Source organism: Gouania willdenowi, chromosome 18, assembly GCF_900634775.1.
Source record: "Gouania willdenowi chromosome 18, fGouWil2.1, whole genome shotgun sequence".
NCBI lineage: Eukaryota > Metazoa > Chordata > Actinopteri > Blenniiformes > Gobiesocidae > Gouania > Gouania willdenowi.
The window spans coordinates 24,628,770-24,651,748 of NC_041061.1; the positions used below are offsets into that span (position 1 = coordinate 24,628,770).

The 22,979-nt window shown below is 37.5% G+C and overlaps 1 protein-coding gene across 1 annotated transcript in view; it reads right to left on the minus strand.

Annotated features, from left to right (window-relative positions):
- The window catches only part of ablim2 (actin binding LIM protein family, member 2), a 118,678-nt gene extending 116,415 nt beyond the window's left edge, over nt 1-2,263 (minus strand). Inside the window, exon 1 of the mRNA XM_028475125.1 lies at nt 2,008-2,263. Within this exon, the coding sequence (XP_028330926.1) occupies nt 2,008-2,020 (13 nt within the window). The 5' untranslated portion in view covers nt 2,021-2,263. The remainder of the gene's footprint in view (nt 1-2,007) is intronic.
- Between the last annotated feature and the right edge of the window lie 20,716 nt (nt 2,264-22,979).

Here is a 22,979-nt window from a genome sequence, read left to right on the forward strand (position 1 = left end):
CTGCACACTTGTCTTAAAATATAAGGGATACTGGAGCTTGGTTGGGCGGGTGGGACGGCTCGGAAGCGGGTGTCTAAAAATTTCCCTTATTTTTCTCTTATTTTCAAATCCAAAATTAGACAGGTATGCATTTACCTGCAGTGTGAACGTATAGAGTGGGTGCTCTCCACTTGTGGAACAATTTTTGTTGGCTGAGCCAAATGATTAAATAAACAAACAAATCACCTGTTACTGTTAACTAATAAAATACGCTTGTAGAACTGTTGTATAAAACAACAGTTGTACAGTTCTACGAGGTTCTCCCAGGCCTCGTGCCTACGACAGAATCACAGCACGACCTTGAGTGTGATATTACTTAATCACCTTGATGTCTAAGGTCACTGCTTTCCCAGATCACTGGTATCCATCACAGTACCTTGTAATGTAGAGGTAATAAAATGTTAATACTTAATAACATGTAAAATATACTTTAATAACAACATGTTTGTTTCTTTCTGCTAGAGTTAGTGTTGGTTATACCAGTGCCAGAGGTCATTTCCTTATGTTCTATACAAAACGTCTAACACCCAATGACGTGTTCTGATTCTTTGCACACTTATGTTAACTTTTTGTGGAATGAATTTGAACTACTACAATTCTCCATGGCTTTTCTTTTAGCACCACACCCGGAGCTCACACGCTTGTGAAACTCATGTTGTTAGCTCTGCTCTCCAAACCGGACATATTTTCCCGCACATGGGAAACAGCATGTGGTGAAGTTGCTGCAGGGCTAAAGAACATCATCATACTCAGCCTCTTTGCTGAATGTTCCTCAAGGCAGTGGTTCTCAACCTTTTAGCCCGCAACCCCCAAAATAAGGGTTCCGGGGACCCCCACTGTACCTGAAGATGGTTAAACACACACATGAAGATTGAAGAACAGTCATGTGGAGGCAGGGCCATCTATAAGGGGGAATAAAGGGAGAACATTTAATTGTAACCACATTTATTTATTGATCTGAATAATGTCCACTTTTATGCAGGAAGTTTATTATTATTTGTGACATAGTATATAGTCATCTTAAAGATGTAAATTCTTGTTTTGATCAAAAATAAAATGGGTTAAAAGTGACCAAAAATGGTGGAAAAGGTGGTGAAGTGGGATTTTAAAAACCACAGAAATTGTTTAAAAGTTGTAAATTAGAGTGGCCAAAAACTGAGAAAAAGTGGTAAAAAGGGTTCAAAGTGTCGATTTTGGTTCAAACGTGGCAGAAAAAAAAATATGGTGAAAAGAAGTGACAAGTGACAATAATGGATCAACATATGCAACATTAGGTGAGAAGAGTGGTGGAAAGGGTTAAAAAGTGACGAAAATGTCTTGAAAGTGGATGCAATGTGCAGACAAGGCATTGAAATTTGAAATTGGAGTAATGTAGCAAAAAAAAAAAAAAAAAAAAAAAATGCATTAAAAGGAGCAAAAATATGACAAGAAAATGTGATGGAATGAGGTTAAAATATGGAAAGTTTTGTGTAGTGGCAGAATAAGGGTAAAAATAAGCAAAAATTGGCTCAAATTGTTCAGAATATATTCTTAGTTTCTTAAAGGCATCTGGTGACCCCCTCCCAGTGTCTTGCGACCCCAAATGGGGTCCCGACCCCAAGGTTGAGAACATCTGCCTTAGGGAGGAACAAAGGCTGAAGGAATCAGGCCTGCTGTCTGTGGACAAACAGTCATGAGATGACAGAAGACACTGAAGCACCTTCAGCACAACATGGGATCAACGCGACATCTGTTAGCAGCACATGTGATGATGTGACACATGGAACTGGATCACATCATGTTTACATCCTGCATTCACACGCACGAGTGTGTGTGTGTTTTGTTTTCCACATCTGTGTGACAGGGGATGCCACAAAAACAAAGGGATCAAGGCATCCGATTGGTCCACACATCTGGACGTCCTACAGAAGCATCTGATAGCGGCTCAGAAAGCGTCATCTATATCCAGTGTGTCGGCTACTTTCTTACCAGTGCTGCTCATCGTACCAGTCCGACGTCTTCACCTCTCAGATGATGCTCAGGACGTTGACATGGACGGTGCATAGAGGATGGCAGCAGCCGCAGAGGCAGCCAGCGGGAAGGATGAAGAGGGCAGAGCCGCAGACGGAGCCCGGCAGGCCCGCACACACCTCCGCACAGCGCCGCAGAGCAGCACCAGATCCCGGTTCACTGCACCGCAGAGTCCGCAGCGCAGATTGTGGAGGTTGGGTGTGGGCGCACGGAGGAGCGGGCAAGCTGCCGAGTCCTGAGGAAACTGAATCCGTTATGACCTTTCAAAATAAATGTTTACAAACACAGGTATAAAAACACCATTTCCGCCACCAAAAAAAAAAAAAAAAAAAAAAAAATCACCACGGCAAATCATAATTATAATTATGAAAAAAAAAGTCAGAATTTATCAATTTATCATTATGAGATATTGTAAACTGAGCATTTGCAGCAGTCTACCAACACTGACTGTTCCTATTCTTAATTACACCTTGAATAATAATATATTCGAAACATATTTTGGCTGTTTATTCTGTTAGAATTCTACATATTGGTAATTTGTGTAGATATAAAATAGTAGAAGTACATAAATAAGTCTTTATTGCAAAAATATCCCATCACATTTTAATATGATCCTTTGCAAATTTACATTTAAAATAATTGTCTCATAAATATTACTTTCAATCTCATAATTATGACTTTCTTTCTCATTTGTATGACTATCTCATAATTGTGACTTGCCATGGTGATTTTTTAAATTTTTTTAGCGGCGGGAACGGGCTTCCATATAAAACCCAATCTGCACAACTAAAATAAATGCTGAAAATCTAAATCAAAGTCAAAACTGGAATATTGTTAATATATTGTTAACACATGTATGTAAATAATTAATATGCTCTCAATTGTATTTTTACTTTATTATGTTTGACTCCTGACCCCACCTGTTTGCACTGTGTGATGCGATGTATAACTCCGCCTGTTAATAAAAAGTAGACTGCAACGAGACTGATGGCCACGCAGTTTTTCTTTCATCCACAAAGTGAAGATATTCAGGCGAGTATACAAGGAGGCTCACGCTGGGCTGCTGCGCATCACTCTGACAACAGGTTACGGGCCCAGAAAGCCACGAAGGAAAAGATTGGCGAAGGTTAAGCTGCTGAGAAGTAAGTCGCAACGAACCGCAAGCTCAGTGAACCCAAAGGCTAACAGCTAACCTAGCTTGTTCACTACTTACCATGTGCGCACAGAGGGGAGAGCAGTCGAGTGGCAGATGGTCTTCGAAGGAGATGAAACAGGTTATGAACTTTGGGAAACTAAGTTCTTGGGACATTTACATTTACAATGGCTAAAGAATACCATATTATGTAAAGAAGATGAAGAGTTTCCAGAGAAAAATGCTGAAGCTTATGCTGAATTAATACAGTTTTTGGACGATAAAAGTTTGAGTTTGGTCATGAGAGAAGCCTCCAATGATGGTAGACAAGCGCTGAAGATTCTACATACATATTATGCAGGTGTGGGAAAGCCACGCATTATAAGCCTGTATACTGAACTGACCAATCTGCAAAAGGCAAGTAATGAAAGTGTGACTGAATACGTTTTTCAAGCAGAAACAATCATAACTGCGCTAAGAAATGCTGATGAAAAGATGAGCGATGATCTGCTCATTGCGATGGTGCTCAAAGGCCTACCGGAGTCGTACAAGCCATTTGCCATCCATGTGACCCAAAGTGATGAGGTTCTGAGATTTACAGACTTCAAAACAAAGCTATGGTCCTTTGAAAACACGGAGAAAATGTGTATGTAGTCAGCTGGAGATAATGTTATGAAGACAAAAGACAAAACTTATTCCACATCTGCTAATGTGCAGAAAAACACTGCTGATATTGTCTGTTTTAAATGTGGCACAAAAGGACACAGAGCCAGAACATGTATGTGTAAGCAGTGGTGCAGTTTTTGCAAAAGTGCTACACACAGAGATGCAAACTGCAGACGGCGACAAAGACAGGACAACGCAAGACAAGTATCTGAGGAGGAAAGTGAAAATACCGCTTATGCATTCCTGACCCGAGACAGAGATGCGGGCATCCACCCAGGAAGGAGCGTTAAGAAGAAAGGCCTGATGGTCGACGCAGGGGCAACATCCCATATTATCACGGACGAGAACTTCAGGGCAGAGACGCATTGTGTGGAGCTCGCCGATGGATCCAAGTGTCAGGGAGTGGCCAAACAACGAGGTGACGCAGAGGTGTTCCTGCTACACTGAGGGGAGCGCTGCTCATCCCTTCTTACCCACAGGACATCTTTTCTGTGAAGGCAGCCACAGCCAGTGGGGCAACAGTGGTCTTCAAGGAGGGGAAAGACAACCTCATACACAAAGACGGTACTGTTTTCCCAATAAATGTGTAAAATAAACTTTACTACCTCTCCACAACAACAAAAGGCGGTAATGACGAATGTAATGGATGTTTTGACCTACAAACATGGCATGAAATACTAGGACATGGTAACCATGACGATGTACAAAAGTTGTCAAAAGTGGTTGAAGCTACGACTATTAAGGGCAAAATAGAGAAACCTTTTCCACCATGTGATGTGTGCATCCAGGGAAAGTTTGTTCAGACAAGAAACAAAGAGGCTGATGCACGTGCCAAAGAGGTTTTACAGTTGGTACATACAGATCTTGCAGGGCCAATAGTTCCTATGTCCAAAGAGGGATACAGATATGCTGTATCATTCACTGATGATTTTTCCAGTACAATTTTTGTTTACTTTCTAAAACAAAAGAATGACACAGTTTGTGCAACAGAGAATATCCTAGCCGATACTGCCCCCTATGGGAAGGTTAAGTGTATCAGATCTGAAAATGGTACAGTTTACATCAAAAGTGTATCAATCACTACTAAACAAAAATATGATTAGACATGAGACATCTGCGCCGTATTCACCACACCAGAACGGCACCGCAGAGCGGAACTGGCGGACATTATTTGACATGTCCAGGTGCATGTTAGTTGAGAGCAACCTGCCAAAAACATTGTGGCCTTACGCTGTACAGACAGCAGCAGTAATCAGGAACAGGTGTTTTAATAATCGAATAAGCAAACACCTTACTTTATGCTGACAGGGATGTAACCAGATGTTTCAAAAATGCAAAAGTTTGGGTCCGTGTGTTTTGCTTACAAACAAGACAAAAAGGAACTTGACACAAGATGTGAACAGGGAGTGTTCATAGGATATGACAAAAATAGTCCAGCTTATTTGGTCTATCATCCAGATAGTGAAAAAGTCCAAAAGAACAGATTGCTGAAGTTTGTGTGAAAGAAAACATCAGAGCAGCAAACACAAACAGTAACAACATCTGACGATGATGATGAGTCAATCCAAACTAAACAGAGAACCATACCAGAACCAAATGTGTGCTCAGAGAACATTCAGGATGAGCCAGGAGAGCTAAACCTAGAAACAAATGGTGAGGAACATGAGACAAGTGATAACAACACGAGGAGATATCCAACCAGAGACAGACACAAACTGAGTTATCTGAGTGAATATGTTACTGATGAAGACAATGATGATCAAGCGCTCATTAACATTGATTATTGTTATAGACTGTCATGTGGAGTACCACAATCTTTCAAGGAAGCAGTAACTTCATCTGAGTCTAACAGATGGATCGGAGCCATGGACGATGAGATACAGTCATTAAGGGAGAATAAAACATTCACCCTGACCAGCTTACCCAGGGGCAAGAGTGCAGTGGGGGCTAAGTGGGTGTACGCCATTAAAAAAAATGAAGATGGTACAGAGCATGTTATGTCGCAAAGGGCTATAAGTGAGAAATATGGAGTAGATTATGAAGAAACATTCTCTTCAACAGCAAGTGACATTCGTGAAAGAGGCAAGTGAATGTTACTTATTTGCAAATTCAGTTATATTCTTGAATGAAGTAAATGATACTCATTTGCAAATTCAGCGACATTCCTGAAAGAGGCAAGTGAATGTTACTTGCGTGCAAATTCAGCGACATTCCTGAATGACATTCAGGAATGTCGCTGAATTTTCACGCAAGTAGCAAACACTTGCCTCATTCAGGAATGTCGCTGAATTTGCACTTAAGTAACATACACTTGCTTTATTCAGTAATGTCGCTGAATTTGCACGCAAGTAACATACACTTGCCTCATTCAGGAATTTCGCTGAATTTTCACGCAAGTAACATTCACTTGCCTCGTTCAGGAATGTCGCTGAATTTTCACGCAAGTAACATTCACTTGCCTCATTCAGGAATGTCGCTGAATTTGCACGCAAGCTGAATGAGTAACTAAGTTCACAGTACTGTAAAACAAGCAGTATTTACTCACTTGTTGCAGGATTATCACTGAATGAGTCATTAAAATTTACAAATTCATTTGCCTCATTCTGGAATTTCACTGAATATGAATGCAAGTAACATTCACTTGCCTCATTCAGGAATTTTGCTGAATTTTAACGCAAGTAACATACACTTGCCTCATTCAGGAATTTTGCTGAATTTTAACGCAAGTAACATTCACTTGCCTCATTCAGGAATTTTGCTGAATTTTCACGCAAGTAACATACACTTGCCTCATTCAGGAATGTCGCTAAATTTGCACGCAAGTAGCATACACTTGCCTCATTCAGGAATTTCACTGAATTTTCACGCAAGTAACATACACTTGCCTCATTCAGGAATGTCGCTGAATTTGCACGCAAGTAACATACACTTGCCTCATTCAGGAATTTTGCTGAATTTTCACGCAAGTAACATACACTTGCCTCATTCAGGAATGTCGCTGAAATTGCACGCAAGTAACATACACTTGCCTCATTCAGGAATGTCGCTGAATTTTCAAGCAAGTAACATACACTTGCCTCATTCAGGAATGTCGCTGAATTTGCACGCAAGCTGAATGAGTAACTAAGTTCACAGTACTGTAAAACAAGCAGTATTTATTCACTTGTTGCAGGATTATCACTGAATGAGTCAATAAAATTTACAAATTCATTTGCCTCATTCTGGAATTTCGCTGAATTTTCACGCAAGTAACATACACTTGCCTCATTCAGGAATGTCGCTGAATTTGCACGCAAGCTGAATGAGTAACTAAGTTCACAGTACTGTAAAACAAGCAGTATTTATTCACTTGTTGCAGGATTATCACTGAATGAGTCAATAAAATTTACAAATTCATTTGCCTCATTCTGGAATTTCGCTGAATTTTCACGCAAGTAGCATACACTTGCCTCATTCAGGAATGTCGCTGAATTTGCACGCAAGCTGAATGAGTAACTAAGTTCACAGTACTGTAAAACAAGCAGTATTTATTCACTTGTTGCAGGATTATCACTGAATGAGTCAATAAAATTTACAAATTCATTTGCCTCATTCTGGAATTTCGCTGAATTTTCACGCAAGTAACATACACTTGCCTCATTCAGGAATGTCGCTGAATTTGCACGCAAGTAACATACACTTGCCTCATTCAGGAATTTCGCTGAATTTTCACGCAAGTAACATACACTTGCCTCATTCAGGAATTTCGCTGAATTTTCACGCAAGTAACATTCAACATTCATTCAAGATGGCGCCGCGGATGGCTGCTGTGGTGTGTTGGTGCGCACTTTTTTGTCTTGTTTTTGTTGTAAAATCCGCAACTGGCTTCTCTTATTCAAGAGAAGAGCTCTTGAATGTCAGGGCAACAACCCCGAGAGATTTATTCCCCACTTTCATCGCTTCCTCTGTGGATTTACTGGACATTTTACTCAAAGGTGCGCTCACCTTTGCTCACGCAGTGAAGCGCCGGAGGAGAGGAAAAAGAGCCGGTGCGCTTGTGCGCCTCCGCCAGCGCGGCCGACGCACACCGTTACCGGGGATATTCCTCTCTAACGTGCGCTCACTGTGTAACAAAGTGGACGAACTCCAGCTGCTGTTGGGTAGAAACAGAGACTTCTCCTCATCTTCTGTTCTGTGCTTCACGGAAACGTGGCTGTGTGGAGCGGTACCGGACTCTGCGCTGCAGTTGGCCGGCTTCCAACTTCACAGAGCGGACCGAGACGCGGAGCTCACCGGGAAGAAGAAAGGTGGAGGAATCTGCTTTTATGTGAACAGTAACTGGTGTAACGACGTGACAGTGATCCTCCAGCACTGCTCTCCTCACCTGGAATCCTTTATTATCAACAGCAAACCCTTCTATTCTCCCCGTGAGTTCGCTTCATTCATCCTGGTTGGCGTGTACATCCCACCGTCAGCTGATGTGCGCGAGGCACAGCGCACACTCGCCGACCAGATCCTGTGCATGGAGCGGACCTACCCGGACTCTTTTATCATTGTGCTTGGTGACTTTAATAAAGGGGACCTCTCACACCAGCTCCCCAAATATAGACAATTAATTAAATGTCCGACCAGAGAGGAGAAGACACTGGATCACTGTTACACCACACTAAGCAGTGCTTATCACGCCGTTTCCCGTGCTGCACTGGGCCAATCGGACCATTTGATGGTCCATCTGATTCCTTCATACAGACAGAGGCTGAAGCTCTGTAAACCTGTGGTGAAGGAATCTAAACAATGGACCAGTGAAGCAGTGGAGAAACTCCAGGAGTGTTTGGACTGGACTGACTGGGATGTTTTCAGGTCTGCGAACAGTTCTCTGGATGAGTTTACAGACGCTGTGACGTCCTACATCAGCTTCTGTGAGGACAGCTGTATTCCATCAAAGACCAGGGTGAGTTATAACAATGACAAACCCTGGTTCACAGCTAAGCTCAGAGGGCTGAGGACAGACAAAGAGGTCGCTTTCAGGAGTGGAGACAGAGCCAGGTACAGAGAGTCGAAGTACACGTTTGAAAAGGAGGTGAGAAAAGCCAAACGTTTGTACTCAGAGAAGCTACAATATCAGTTCTCTGCAAATGACTCGGCTTCTGTCTGGAGAGGGCTCAGGCAAATTACAAACTACAAGCCCAGAGCCCCTGCTGCTGCTAACGACCTCTGCCTGGCCAACAGTCTGAATGAGTTCTATTGTAGATTTGACAGACAATGGGACAGACCTGACTCCAACCCCCCTCACACCTCTGACCAGCCTCACTCCAACACCTTCACCCCCCACATCAAAGCTACAGTTTCACCCCAGCTGCCTACAGAGGCTCTCTCCCCTATCTTCCCCCCCTCCTCCCCCCTCCTACAGAGACACCTTTCTCCATCAAAGAGAGAGATGTGAATAGACTTTTCAGGAGACAAAACCCCCGTAAGGCTTGTGGACCGGACTCTGTCTCTCCCTCTACCTTGAAGCACTGTGCTGATCAGCTGTCTCCAGTGTTCACAGACATTTTTAACACCTCACTGGAGACATGCACCGTACCAGCCTGTTTTAAGGCCTCCACCATCGTTCCTGTCCCTAAAAAGCTGAGGATCACAGGACTTAATGACTACAGACCCATCGCTCTGACATCTGTGGTCATGAAGTCCTTTGAACGCCTCATGCTCTCCCACATCAAGGACATCACCGACCCCCACCTGGACCCCCTGCAGTTTGCCTATAGATCCAACAGGTCAGTAGACGATGCTGTAAACCTGGCTCTCCACTTCATCCTCCAGCACCTGGACTCCCCAGGCTCCTACGCCAGGATCCTGTTTGTGGACTTCAGCTCTGCTTTTAATACAATAATCCCAGCTCTCCTTCAGGACAAGCTTTCCCAGCTGAACGTGCCAGACTCCACCTGCAGGTGGATCACAGACTTCCTGTCTGACAGGAAGCAGCACGTGAAGCTGGGAAAAACCATCTCTGCTCCCCGGACCATCAGCACTGGATCTCCTCAGGGCTGTGTTCTTTCTCCTCTGCTCTTCTCCCTGTACACCAACAGCTGCACCTCCTCTCACCAGTCGGTCAAACTCCTGAAGTTTGCAGACGACACGACCATCATCGGTCTCATCGCTGATGGAGACGAGTCCGACTACAGGTGGGAGACAGACCGGCTGGTGTCCTGGTGCAGCCAGAACAACCTGGAGCTCAATGCTTTAAAGACAGTGGAGATGATAGCAGACTTCAGGAAGAACCCAGCCCCCCTCACCCCCCTCACCCTGGGAGACTCTACAGTGAGCTCTGTAGAGTACTTCTGCTTCCTGGGGACCATCATCACTCAGGACCTCAAGTGGGAGCTGAACATCAGCTCCCTTATCAAAAAAGCTCAGCAGAGGATGTACTTTTTGCGGCAGCTGAAGAAGTTCAGTCTGCCAACAAAGATGATGGTGAACTTCTACAGCTCCATCATCCAGTCCATCCTCTGCTCCTCCATCACCATCTGGTACGCTGCAGCTACGGCCAAGGACAAGGCCAGACTGCAGCGTATCATCCACTCTGCAGAGAAGGTCATCGGCTGCAATCTGCCCTCCCTCCAGGACCTGTACGCCTCCAGGATTTTGAGGCGTGCAGGAAAGATTGTGGCCGACCCCTCCCACCCCGGTCATAAACTGTTTCAATCTCTCCCTTCTGGTAGGAGGTTTCGGTCCATCAGGACCAGAACCTCCAGACACAAAAACAGCTTCTTTCCCTCTGCCACCATCCACATGAACACACCCCAAGTCACCCACTGAACCCCCCCCCCCCCCCCCCCCCACCCGATCACCACCTCCACCAGCTTGATACCTGCTGCACTGTATATATATTTATATTTATATTTATCCTATTTATCCTTTATTCTCTATCTATCCTTTATTTATCCCTCATCCTTTATATTTATCATTATTATTATTATTATTGTTGCTGGGTTGTGCTTTGTTGTTCTGTTTTTATTTCTTTTATTTCTTTTTGTTGCTTGTTTTGTGCACCAACCACCAAGTCAAATTCCTTGTACTGTCCTCAAAACTGTACATGGCAAATAAAACATTTCTGATTCTGATTCTGATTCTGATTCACTTGCCTCATTCAGGAATGTCGCTGAAATTGCACGCAAGTAACATACACTTGCCTCATTCAGGAATTTCGCTGAATTTTCACGCAAGTAACATACACTTGCCTCATTCAGGAATGTCGCTGAAATTGCACGCAAGTAGCATACACTTGCCTCATTCAGGAATGTCGCTGATTTTTCACGCAAGTAACATACACTTGCCTCATTCAGGAATTTTGCTGAATTTTCACGCAAGTAACATACACTTGCCTCATTCAGGAATTTCGCTGAATTTTAACGCAAGTAACATACACTTGCCTCATTCAGGAATTTTGCTGAATTTTCACGCAAGTAACATTCACTTGCCTCATTCAGGAATTTTGCTGAATTTTCACGCAATTAACATACACTTGCCTCATTCAGGAATGTCGCTAAATTTGCACGCAAGTAGCATACACTTGCTTTATTCAGTAATGTCACTGAATTTTCACGCAAGTAACATTCACTTGCCTCATTCAGGAATGTCGCTGAATTTGCACGCAAGGAACATACACTTGCCTCATTCAGGAATTTCGCTGAATTTTCACGCAAGTAACATACACTTGCCTCATTCAGGAATTTTGCTGAATTTTCACGCAAGTAACATTCACTTGCCTCATTCAGGAATGTCGCTGAATTTGCACGCAAGCTGAATGAGTAACTAAGTTCACAGTACTGTAAAACAAGCAGTATTTACTCAGTTGTTGCAGGATTATCACTGAATGAGTCATTGAAATTTACAAATTCATTTGCCTCATTCTGGAATTTCGATGAATTTTCACGCAAGTAACATTCACTTGCCTCATTCAGGAATTTTGCTGAATTTTCACGCAAGTAACATTCACTTGCCTCATTCAGGAATTTTGCTGAATTTTCACGCAAGTAACATACACTTGCCTCATTCAGGAATGTCGATAAATTTGCACGCAAGTAGCATACACTTGCTTTATTCAGTAATGTCACTGAATTTTCACGCAAGTAACGTACACTTGCCTCATTCAGGAATTTCGCTGAATTTTCACGCAAGTAACATACACTTGCCTCTATCAGGAATTTCGCTGAATTTTCACGCAAGTAACATACACTTGCCTCATTCAGGAATGTCGCTAAATTTGCACGCAAGTAGCATACACTTGCCTCATTCAGGAATTTCACTGAATTTTCACGCAAGTAACATACACTTGCCTCATTCAGGAATGTCGCTGAATTTGCACGCAAGTAACATACACTTGCCTCATTCAGGAATTTTGCTGAATTTTCACGCAAGTAACATACACTTGCCTCATTCAGGAATGTCGCTGAATTTGCACGCAAGTAACATACACTTGCCTCATTCAGGAATTTCGCTGAATTTGCACGCAAGTAGCATACACTTGCCTCATTCAAGAATGTCGCTGAATTTGCACGCACGTAGCATACACTTGCCTTATTCAGGAATGTCGCTGAATTTGCACGCAAGTAACATACACTTGCCTCATTCAGGAATTTCGCTGAATTTTAACGCAAGTAACATACACTTGCCTCATTCAGGAATTTTGCTGAATTTTCACGCAAGTAACATTCACTTGCCTCATTCAGGAATTTTGCTGAAATTTCACGCAAGTAACATACACTTGCCTCATTCAGGAATGTCGCTGAATTTGCACGCAAGTAACATACACTTGCCTCATTCAGGAATGTCGCTGAATTTTCACGCAAGTAACATACACTTGCCTCATTCAGGAATTTTGCTGAATTTTCACGCAAGTAACATACACTTGCCTCATTCAGGAATTTCGCTGAATTTTCACGCAAGTAACATTCACTTGCCTCATTCAGGAATGTCGCTGAATTTGCACGCAAGTAGCATACACTTGCCTCATTCAGGAATGTCGCTGAATTTTCACGCAAGTAACATACACTTGCCTCATTCAGGAATTTTGCTGAATTTTCACGCAAGTAACATACACTTGCCTCATTCAGGAATGTCGCTGAATTTGCACGCAAGTAACATACACTTGCCTCATTCAGGAATTTCGCTGAATTTGCACGCACGTAGCATACACTTGCCTTATTCAGGAATGTCGCTGAATTTGCACGCAAGTAACATACACTTGCCTCATTCAGGAATTTTGCTGAATTTTCACGCAAGTAACATACACTTGCCTCATTCAGGAATGTCGCTAAATTTGCACGCAAGTAGCATACACTTGCTTTATTCAGTAATGTCACTGAATTTTCACGCAAGTAACATTCACTTGCCTCATTCAGGAATGTCGCTGAATTTGCACGCAAGTAACATACACTTGCCTCATTCAGGAATTTCGCTGAATTTTAACGCAAGTAACATACACTTGCCTCATTCAGGAATTTCGCTGAATTTTCACGCAAGTAACATTCACTTGCCTCATTCAGGAATGTCGCTGAATTTGCACGCAAGTAACATACACTTGCCTCATTCAGGAATGTCGCTGAATTTGCACGCAAGTAACATACACTTGCCTCATTCAGGAATGTCGCTGAATTTTCACGCAAGTAACATACACTTGCCTCATTCAGGAGTGTCGCTGAATTTTCACGCAAGTAACATTCACTTGCCTCATTCAGGAAATTCGCTGAATTTTCACGCAAGTAACATACACTTGCCTCATTCAGTAATTTCGCTGAATTTGCACGCAACATACACTTGCCTCATTCAGGAATTTTGCTGAATTTTCACGCAAGTAACATTCACTTGCCTCATTCAGGAATGTCGCTGAATTTGCACGCAAGCTGAATGACTAACTAAGTTCACAGTACTGTAAAACAAGCAGTATTTACTCAGTTGTTGCAGGATTATCACTGAATGAGTCATTAAAATTTACAAATTCATTTGCCTCATTCTGGAATTTCGCTGAATTTTCACGCAAGTAACATACACTTGCCTCATTCAGGAATGTCGCTGAATTTGCAAGCAAGTAACATTCACTTGCCTCATTCAGGAATGTTGCTGAATTTTCACGCAAGTAACATACACTTGCCTCATTCAGGAATTTCGCTGAATTTTCACGCAAGTAACATACACTTGCCTCATTCAGGAATTTCGCTGAATTTTCACGCAAGTAACATTCACTTGCCTCATTCAGGAATGTCGCTGAATTTGCACGCAAGTAACATACACTTGCCTCATTCAGGAATGTCGCTGAATTTTCACGCAAGTAACATACACTTGCCTCATTCAGGAATTTCGCTGAATTTTAACGCAAGTAACATACACTTGCCTCATTCAGGAATTTTGCTGAATTTTCACGCAAGTAACATTCACTTGCCTCATTCAGGAATTTTGCTGAATTTTCACGCAAGTAACATACATTTGCCTCATTCAGGAATTTCGCTGAATTTTCACGCAAGTAACATACACTTGCCTCATTCAGGAATTTCGCTGAATTTTCACGCAAGTAACATTCACTTGCCTCATTCAGGAATGTCGATTTTGCAAATACATATTATTTACTTACCTCATTCGGGAATAATATTTAAACTTGCAAATAAGTGTTATTTATTTACTTTATTCAGGAATATCACTGAATTTGCAAATAAGTATTATTTACTTATTTTTTTTTAGGAATATCACTGAATTTGCAAATAAGTATTATTTACTTACTTTATTTATTACAGAATTTGCAAAAAAATATGCAATATTAAAAAGCAAGCACTATTTACTAACTTCATTTGGGAATATCGCTGAATTTGCAAGTAAATATACAAAATGAAAATAACTAAAAAAAACAAACAAACATTATTTACCTACTTGATTCAAGTATATAACACAATAAGTAAATACATTTACAATATTACAAAACAAGCAGTGAATAAATAGCTGAATGAGTAACTAAATTCACAATCATATAAAACAAACAGTATTTACTCACTTGTTGCAGGATTATCACTGAATGAGTCATTAAAATTTACAAAATTACAAGAAACTCATTTTGGTCACAAACCTTGTTCACTGAGGACATCTGCTGGTCAATCTTTACGGGGTGTTTTAAGGATATTAAAGCTACTTTACCTCGTTTCTGACAGTCCTTAGTGCTGTTATTACTACTGTGGTCTAGATTCTGCACCGCTTTCATCTCAGCCTGAGTTACCATGACTACCTGTCAAACATTGAGCTGTTCTGCAAAGCTGCATTTAATGAGTAAATATGTACACTGACACAAAAACAGGTGTTTGTGTTAAAAATAATTAATAACTATAATAAAGACAACAATGTCCTTCTAAAAGCGTAGCGTAGTGTTTGATACATTTATCACTAATGGCTACAAAAATAGATAAATATATGTTTTACATGGTAAACACTGCTTTCAGTTCAATAAAGATAGACTAACATCAACTACTGCACAAGACAAGACATAAACACACTTTTAAATGATGCTACACGACCGGAACACGGTAAAAACTCACTGTGACACACACACCGCTCACTGAGGACATCTGCTGGTCAATCTTTACGAGGTGTTTTAAGGATATTAAAGCTACTTTAGTCGTTTCTGACAGTCCTTAGTGCTGTTATTACTACTGTGGTCTAGATTCTGCACCGCTTTCATCTCAGCCTGAGTTACCATGACTACCTGTCAAACATTGAGCTGTTCTGCACAAAATGAAGAAATAAAACATGGCTGACCTGGACAGTATTTACCACAAAGGAAAAAAAAAAATGTTTGTTTGTGTGATTAAAAGTATGATTTTACAGAATAGTAATTATTAAATTGGTGGAATAAAGCTAGAAGGAAATTTCAACAAGGCATTAAAAATGATTTACATCGTAATAAGACATTAAAACATGACAAAGGGCACACAAATAACAAAATAAAATAAAATACAGTCATAAAATACAATATAAATGCATTTTAAAATTATTTTTTAAAAAAAACTAACTTAAATCCAAGTTTAAGTAATTAAATTCTTCATTACAATCATAGGAATTGCAATTAGATAATGAATTGATGCATTTAGATGCACTTTTCCACAGCATTGTATTTTTTCTCACCATGACCACTGATAAATTACTGTTTTAAAAATATAGCAATTACAATCAGACACAGGAGATACTTTTACCTCCTTACCTTTTGTTAAACCAGCAGGAGAAATCCGCTAATACACAAAATGACATCACAAATAAATTCAGGAATGTCGCTGAATTTGCACACAAGTAACATACACTTGCCTCATTCAGGAATTTCGCTGAATTTTAACGCAAGTAACATACACTTGCCTCATTCAGGAATTTTGCTGAATTTTCACGCAATTAACATACACTTGCCTCATTCAGGAATTTCGCTGAATTTTCACGCAAGTAACATTCACTTGCTTTATTCAGTAATTTCGCTGAATTTGCACGCAAGTAGCATACACTTGCCTCATTCAGGAATTTTGCTGAATTTTCACGCAAGTAACATACACTTGCCTCATTCAGGAATGTCGCTGAATTTGCACGCAAGCTGAATGAGTAACTAAGTTCACAGTACTGTAAAACAAGCAGTATTTACTCAGTTGTTGCAGGATTATCACTGAATGAGTCATTAAAATTTACAAATTCATTTGCCTCATTCAGGAAAGTCGCTGAATTTGCAAATGAGTATCATTTACTTCATTCAGGACTATAACTGAATTTGCAAATAAGTATTATTTACTTACTTTATTCAGGAATATCACTGAATATGCAAATGAGTAACATTCACTTGCCTCATTCAGGAATGTCGCTGAATTTGCAAATAAGTATTATTTACTTACTTTATTTATTACAGAATTTGCAAAAAAATATGCAATATTAAAACGCAAGCACTATTTACTAACTTCATTTGGGAATATCTCTGAATTTGCAAGTAAATATACAAAATGAAAATAACTAAAAAAAAAAAACAAACATTATTTACCTACTTGATTCAAGTATATAACACAATAAGTAAATACATTTACAATATTAAAAAACAAGCAGTGAATAAATAGCTGAATGAGTAACTAAATTCACAATCATATAAAACAAACAGTATTAACTCACTTGTTGCAGGATTATCACTGAATGAGTCATTAAAATTTACAAAATTACAAAAAACTCATTTTGGTCACAAACCTTGTTCACTGAGGACATCTGCTGGTCAATCTTTACGAGGTGTTTTAAGGATATTAAAGCTACTTTACCTCGTTTCTGACAGTCCTTAGTGCTGTTATTACTACTGTGGTCTAGATTCTGCACCGCTTTCATCTCAGCCTGAGTTACCATGACTACCTGTCAAACATTGAGCTGTTCTGCACAAAATGAAGAAATAAAACATGGCTGACCTGGACAGTATTTACCACAAAGGGAAAAAAAAATGTTTGTTTGTGTGATTAAAAGTATGATTTTACAGAAAAGTAATTATTAAATTGGTGCAATAAAGCTAGAAGGAAATTTCAACAAGGCATTAAAAATGATTTACATCGTAATAAGACATTAAAACATGACAAAGGGCACACAAATAACAAAATAAAATAAATTACAGTCATAAAATACAATATAAATGCATTTTAAAATTATTTAAAAAAAAACTAACTTAAATCCAAGTTTAAGTAATTAAATTCTTCATTACAATCATAGGAATTGCAATTAGATAATGAATTGATGCATTTAGATGCACTTTTCCACAGCATTGTATTTTTTCTCACCATGACCACTGATAAATTACTGTTTTGAAAATATAGCAACTACAATCAGACACAGGAGATACTTTTACCTCCTTACCTTTTGTTAAACCAGCAGGAGAAATCCGCTAATACACAAAATGACATCACAAATAAACAAAAAGGAAAATAAAATACATACAATTACGAGAAGAGACATAAAACAAAAGACAAAAAAAAACAAAAAACAATGACTTCAAAATGCACGAAAGACAACACAAAATCAAAACAGAATGCATAAAATTACAAAACAACAAAATATAAGACCAAAAAAAAAAATAAAAAGACAAAAATTACTTTAAAAACACAAAATGACAACTAAAAAACACAAAATTGTGGCAAAACATCATTAAAAACATGCAAAAAGTGATGCTTTAAAAAAAAATAATAATAAAATGACGTCAAAAATACACAAACATTATTTACGTACTTCATTCAGGAATATCAGAATTTCCTGATAAAGTTACAATATTACAATACAAGTATTAGTTTGTTACCTCAATCAGAAATATCACTGAATTTTCAAGTAAAATTACAATATTACAACACAAATATTATTTACTTGTTTCATTCAAGAAAATCAGCGAATTTGCAAATAAATATTATTTACTTACTTTATTCAGGAATATCACTGAATTTGCAAATACATATTATTTTCTTACCTCATTCGGGAATAATATTTAAATTTTCAAATAAGTATTATTTACTTATTTTTTTTAGGAATATCACTGAATTTGCAAATAAGTATTATTTACTTACTTTTTTCAGGAAAATCACTGAATTTGCAAATGAGTAACATTCACTTGCCTCTTTCAGGAATGTCGCTGAATTTGCAAATGAGTATCATTTACTTCATTCAGGAATAAAATTGAATTTGCAAATAAGTATTATTTACTTACTTTATTCAGGAATATCACTGAATTTGCAAACAAGTATTATTTACTTACTTTATTTTGGAATATCACTGATTTTGCAAATGAGTATTATTTCCTGAACTCTTTCAGGAATGTTGCTAAATTTGCAAATAAGTATTATTTCCCTAATTTATTTAGGAATATCACTAATTTGCAAGTAAGTATTATTTACTTGTTTTATTTAGGAATATCACTGATTTTGCAAATAAGTATTATTTACTCATTTTTTTTTAGGAATATCACTGAATTTGCAAATAAGTATTATTTACTTACTTCTTTTAGAAATATTACAGAATTTGCAAAAAAAAATATGCAATATTAAAAAGCAAGCACTATTTACTAACTTCATTTGGGAATATCTCTGAATTTGCAAGTAAATATACAAAATGAAAATAACTAAAAAAAAAAAAAAACATTATTTACCTACTTGATTCAAGTATATAACACAATAAGTAAATACATTTACAATATTACAAAACAAGCAGTGAATAAATAGCTGAATGAGTAACTAAATTCACAATCATATAAAACAAACAGTATTAACTCACTTGTTGCAGGATTATCACTGAATGAGTCATTAAAATTTACAAAATTACAAGAAACTCATTTTGGTCACAAACCTTGTTCACTGAGGACATCTGCTGGTCAATCTTTACGAGGTGTTTTAAGGATATTAAAGCTACTTTACCTCGTTTCTGACAGTCCTTAGTGCTGTTATTACTACTGTGGTCTAGATTCTGCACCGCTTTCATCTCAGCCTGAGTTACCATGACTACCTGTCAAACATTGAGCTGTTCTGCAAAGCTGCATTTAATGACTAAATGTGTACACTGACACAAAAACAGGTGTTTGTGTTAAAAATAATTAATAACTATAATAAAGACAACAATGTCCTTCTAAAAGCGTGGCGTAGTGCTTGATACATTTATCACTAATGGCTACAAAAATAGATTAATATATGTTTTACATGGTAAACACTGCTTTCAGTTCAATAAAGATAGACTAACATCAACTACTGCACAAGACAAGACATAAACACACTTTTAAATGATGCTACACGACCGGAACACGGTAAAAACTCACTGTGACACACACACCGCTCACTGAGGACATCTGCTGGTCAATCTTTACGAGGTGTTTTAAGGATATTAAAGCTACTTTAGTCGTTTCTGACAGTCCTTAGTGCACTTATTACTACTGTAGTCTAGATTCTGCACCGCTTTCATCTCAGCCTGAGTTACCATGACTACCTGTCAAACATTGAGCTGTTCTGCACAAAATGAAGAAATAAAACATGGCTGACCTGGAAAGTATTTACCACAAAGGAAAAAAAAAATGTTTGTTTGTGTAATTAAAAGTATGATTTTACAGAATAGTAATTATTAAATTGGTGGAATAAAGCTAGAAGGAAGTTTCAACAAGGCATTAAAAATGATTTACATCGTAATAAGACATTAAAACATGACAAAGGGCACACAAATAACAAAATAAAATAAATTACAGTCATAAAAATACAATATAAATGCATTTTAAAATTATTTAAAAAAAAAACTAACTTAAATCCAAGTTTAAGTAATTAAATTCTTCATTACAATCATAGGAATTGCAATTAGATAATGAATTGATGCATTTAGATGCACTTTTCCACAGCATTGTATTTTTTCTCACCATGACCACTGATAAATTACTGTTTTAAAAATATAGCAATTACAATCAGACACAGGAGATACTTTTACCTCCTTACCTTTTGTTAAACCAGCAGGAGAAATCCGCTAATACACAAAATGACATCACATATAAACAAAAAGGAAAATAAAATACATACAATTACGAGAAGAGACATAAAACAAAAGACAAAAAAAAAAAAATGACTTCAAAATGCACGAAAGACAACACAAAATCAAAACAGAATGCATAAAATTACAAAACAACAAAATATAAGACCAAAAAAAAAAAAAAAAGACAAAAATTACTTTAAAAACACAAAATGACAACTAAAAAACACAAAATTGTGGCAAAACATCATTAAAAACATGCAAAAAGTGATGCTTTAAAAAAAAATAATAATAAAATGACGTCAAAAATACACAAACATTATTTACGTACTTCATTCAGGAATATCACAGAATTTCCTGATAAAGTTACAATATTACAATACAAGTATTAGTTTGTTACCTCAATCAGAAATATCACTGAATTTTCAAGTAAAATTACAATATTACAACACAAATATTATTTACTTGTTTCATTCAAGAAAATCAGCGAATTTGCAAATAAATATTATTTACTTACTTTATTCAGGAATATCACTGAATTTGCAAATACATATTATTTTCTTACCTCATTCGGGAATAATATTTAAATTTTCAAATAAGTATTATTTACTTGTTTTTTTTACGAATATCACTGAATTTGCAAATAAGTATTATTTACTTCATTCAGGAATAAAATTGAATTTGCAAATAAGTATTATTTACTTACTTTATTTAGGAATATCACTGATTTTGCAAATGAGTATTATTTCCTGAACTCTTTCAGGAATGTCGCTAAATTTGCAAATACGTATTATTTCCCTAATTTATTTAGGAATATCACTAATTTGCAAGTAAGTATTATTTACTTGTTTTATTCAGGAATATCACTGATTTTGCAAATACATATTATTTTCTTACCTCATTCGGGAATAATATTTAAATTTTCAAATAAGTATTATTTACTTATTTTTTTTAGGAATATCACTGAATTTGCAAATAAGTATTATTTACTCATTTTTTTTAGGAATATCACTGAATTTGCAAATAAGTATTATTTACTTACTTTTTTCAGGAAAATCACTGAATTTGCAAATGAGTAACATTCACTTGCCTCTTTCAGGAATGTCGCTGAATTTGCAAATGAGTATCATTTACTTCATTCAGGAATAAAATTGAATTTGCAAATAAGTATTATTTACTTACTTTATTCAGGAATATCACTGAATTTGCAAATAAGTATTATTTACTTACTTTATTTAGGAATATCACTGATTTTGCAAATGAGTATTATTTCCTGAACTCTTTCAGGAATGTCGCTAAATTTGCAAATAAGTATTATTTCCCTAATTTATTTAGGAATATCACTAATTTGCAAGTAAGTATTATTTACTTGTTTTATTCAGGAATATCACTGATTTTGCAAATACATATTATTTTCTTACCTCGTTCGGGAATAATATTTAAATTTTCAAATAAGTATTATTTACTTATTTTTTTTAGGAATATCACTGAATTTGCAAATAAGTATTATTTACTCATTTTTTTTTTAGGAATATCACTGAATTTGCAAATAAGTATTATTTACTTACTTCTTTTAGAAATATTACAGAATTTGCAAAAAAAAATATGCAATATTAAAAAGCAAGCACTATTTACTAACTTCAGTTGGGAATATCTCTGAATTTGCAAGTAAATATACAATATGAAAATAAAAAAAAAACATTATTTACCTACTTGATTCAAGTATATAACACAATAAGTAAATACATTTACAATATTACAAAACAAGCAGTGAATAAATAGCTGAATGAGTAACTAAATTCACAATCATATAAAACAAACAGTATTTACTCACTTGTTGCAGGATTATCACTGAATGAGTCATTAAAATTTACAAAATTACAAGAAACTCATTTTGGTCACAAACCTTGTTCACTGAGGACATCTGCTGGTCAATCTTTACGAGGTGTTTTAAGGATATTAAAGCTACTTTACCTCGTTTCTGACAGTCCTTAGTGCTGTTATTACTACTGTGGTCTAGATTCTGCACCGCTTTCATCTCAGCCTGAGTTACCATGACTACCTGTCAAACATTGAGCTGTTCTGCAAAGCTGCATTTAATGACTAAATGTGTACACTGACACAAAAACAGGTGTTTGTGTTAAAAATAATTAATAACTATAGTAAAGACAACAATGTCCTTCTAAAAGCGTGGCGTAGTGTTTGATACATTTATCACTAATGGCTACAAAAATAGATAAATATATGTTTTACATGGTAAACACTGCTTTCAGTTCAATAAAGATAGACTAACATCAACTACTGCACAAGACAAGACATAAACACACTTTTAAATGATGCTACACGACCGGAACACGGTAAAAACTCACTGTGACACACACACCGCTCACTGAGGACATCTGCTGGTCAATCTTTAGAGGTGTTTTAAGGATATTAAAGCTACTTTAGTCGTTTCTGACAGTCCTTAGTGCTGTTATTACTACTGTAGTCTAGATTCTGCACCGCTTTCATCTCAGCCTGAGTTACCATGACTACCTGTCAAACATTGAGCTGTTCTGCACAAAATGAAGAAATAAAACATGGCTGACCTGGACAGTATTTACCACAAAGGAAAAAAAAAATGTTTTTTTGT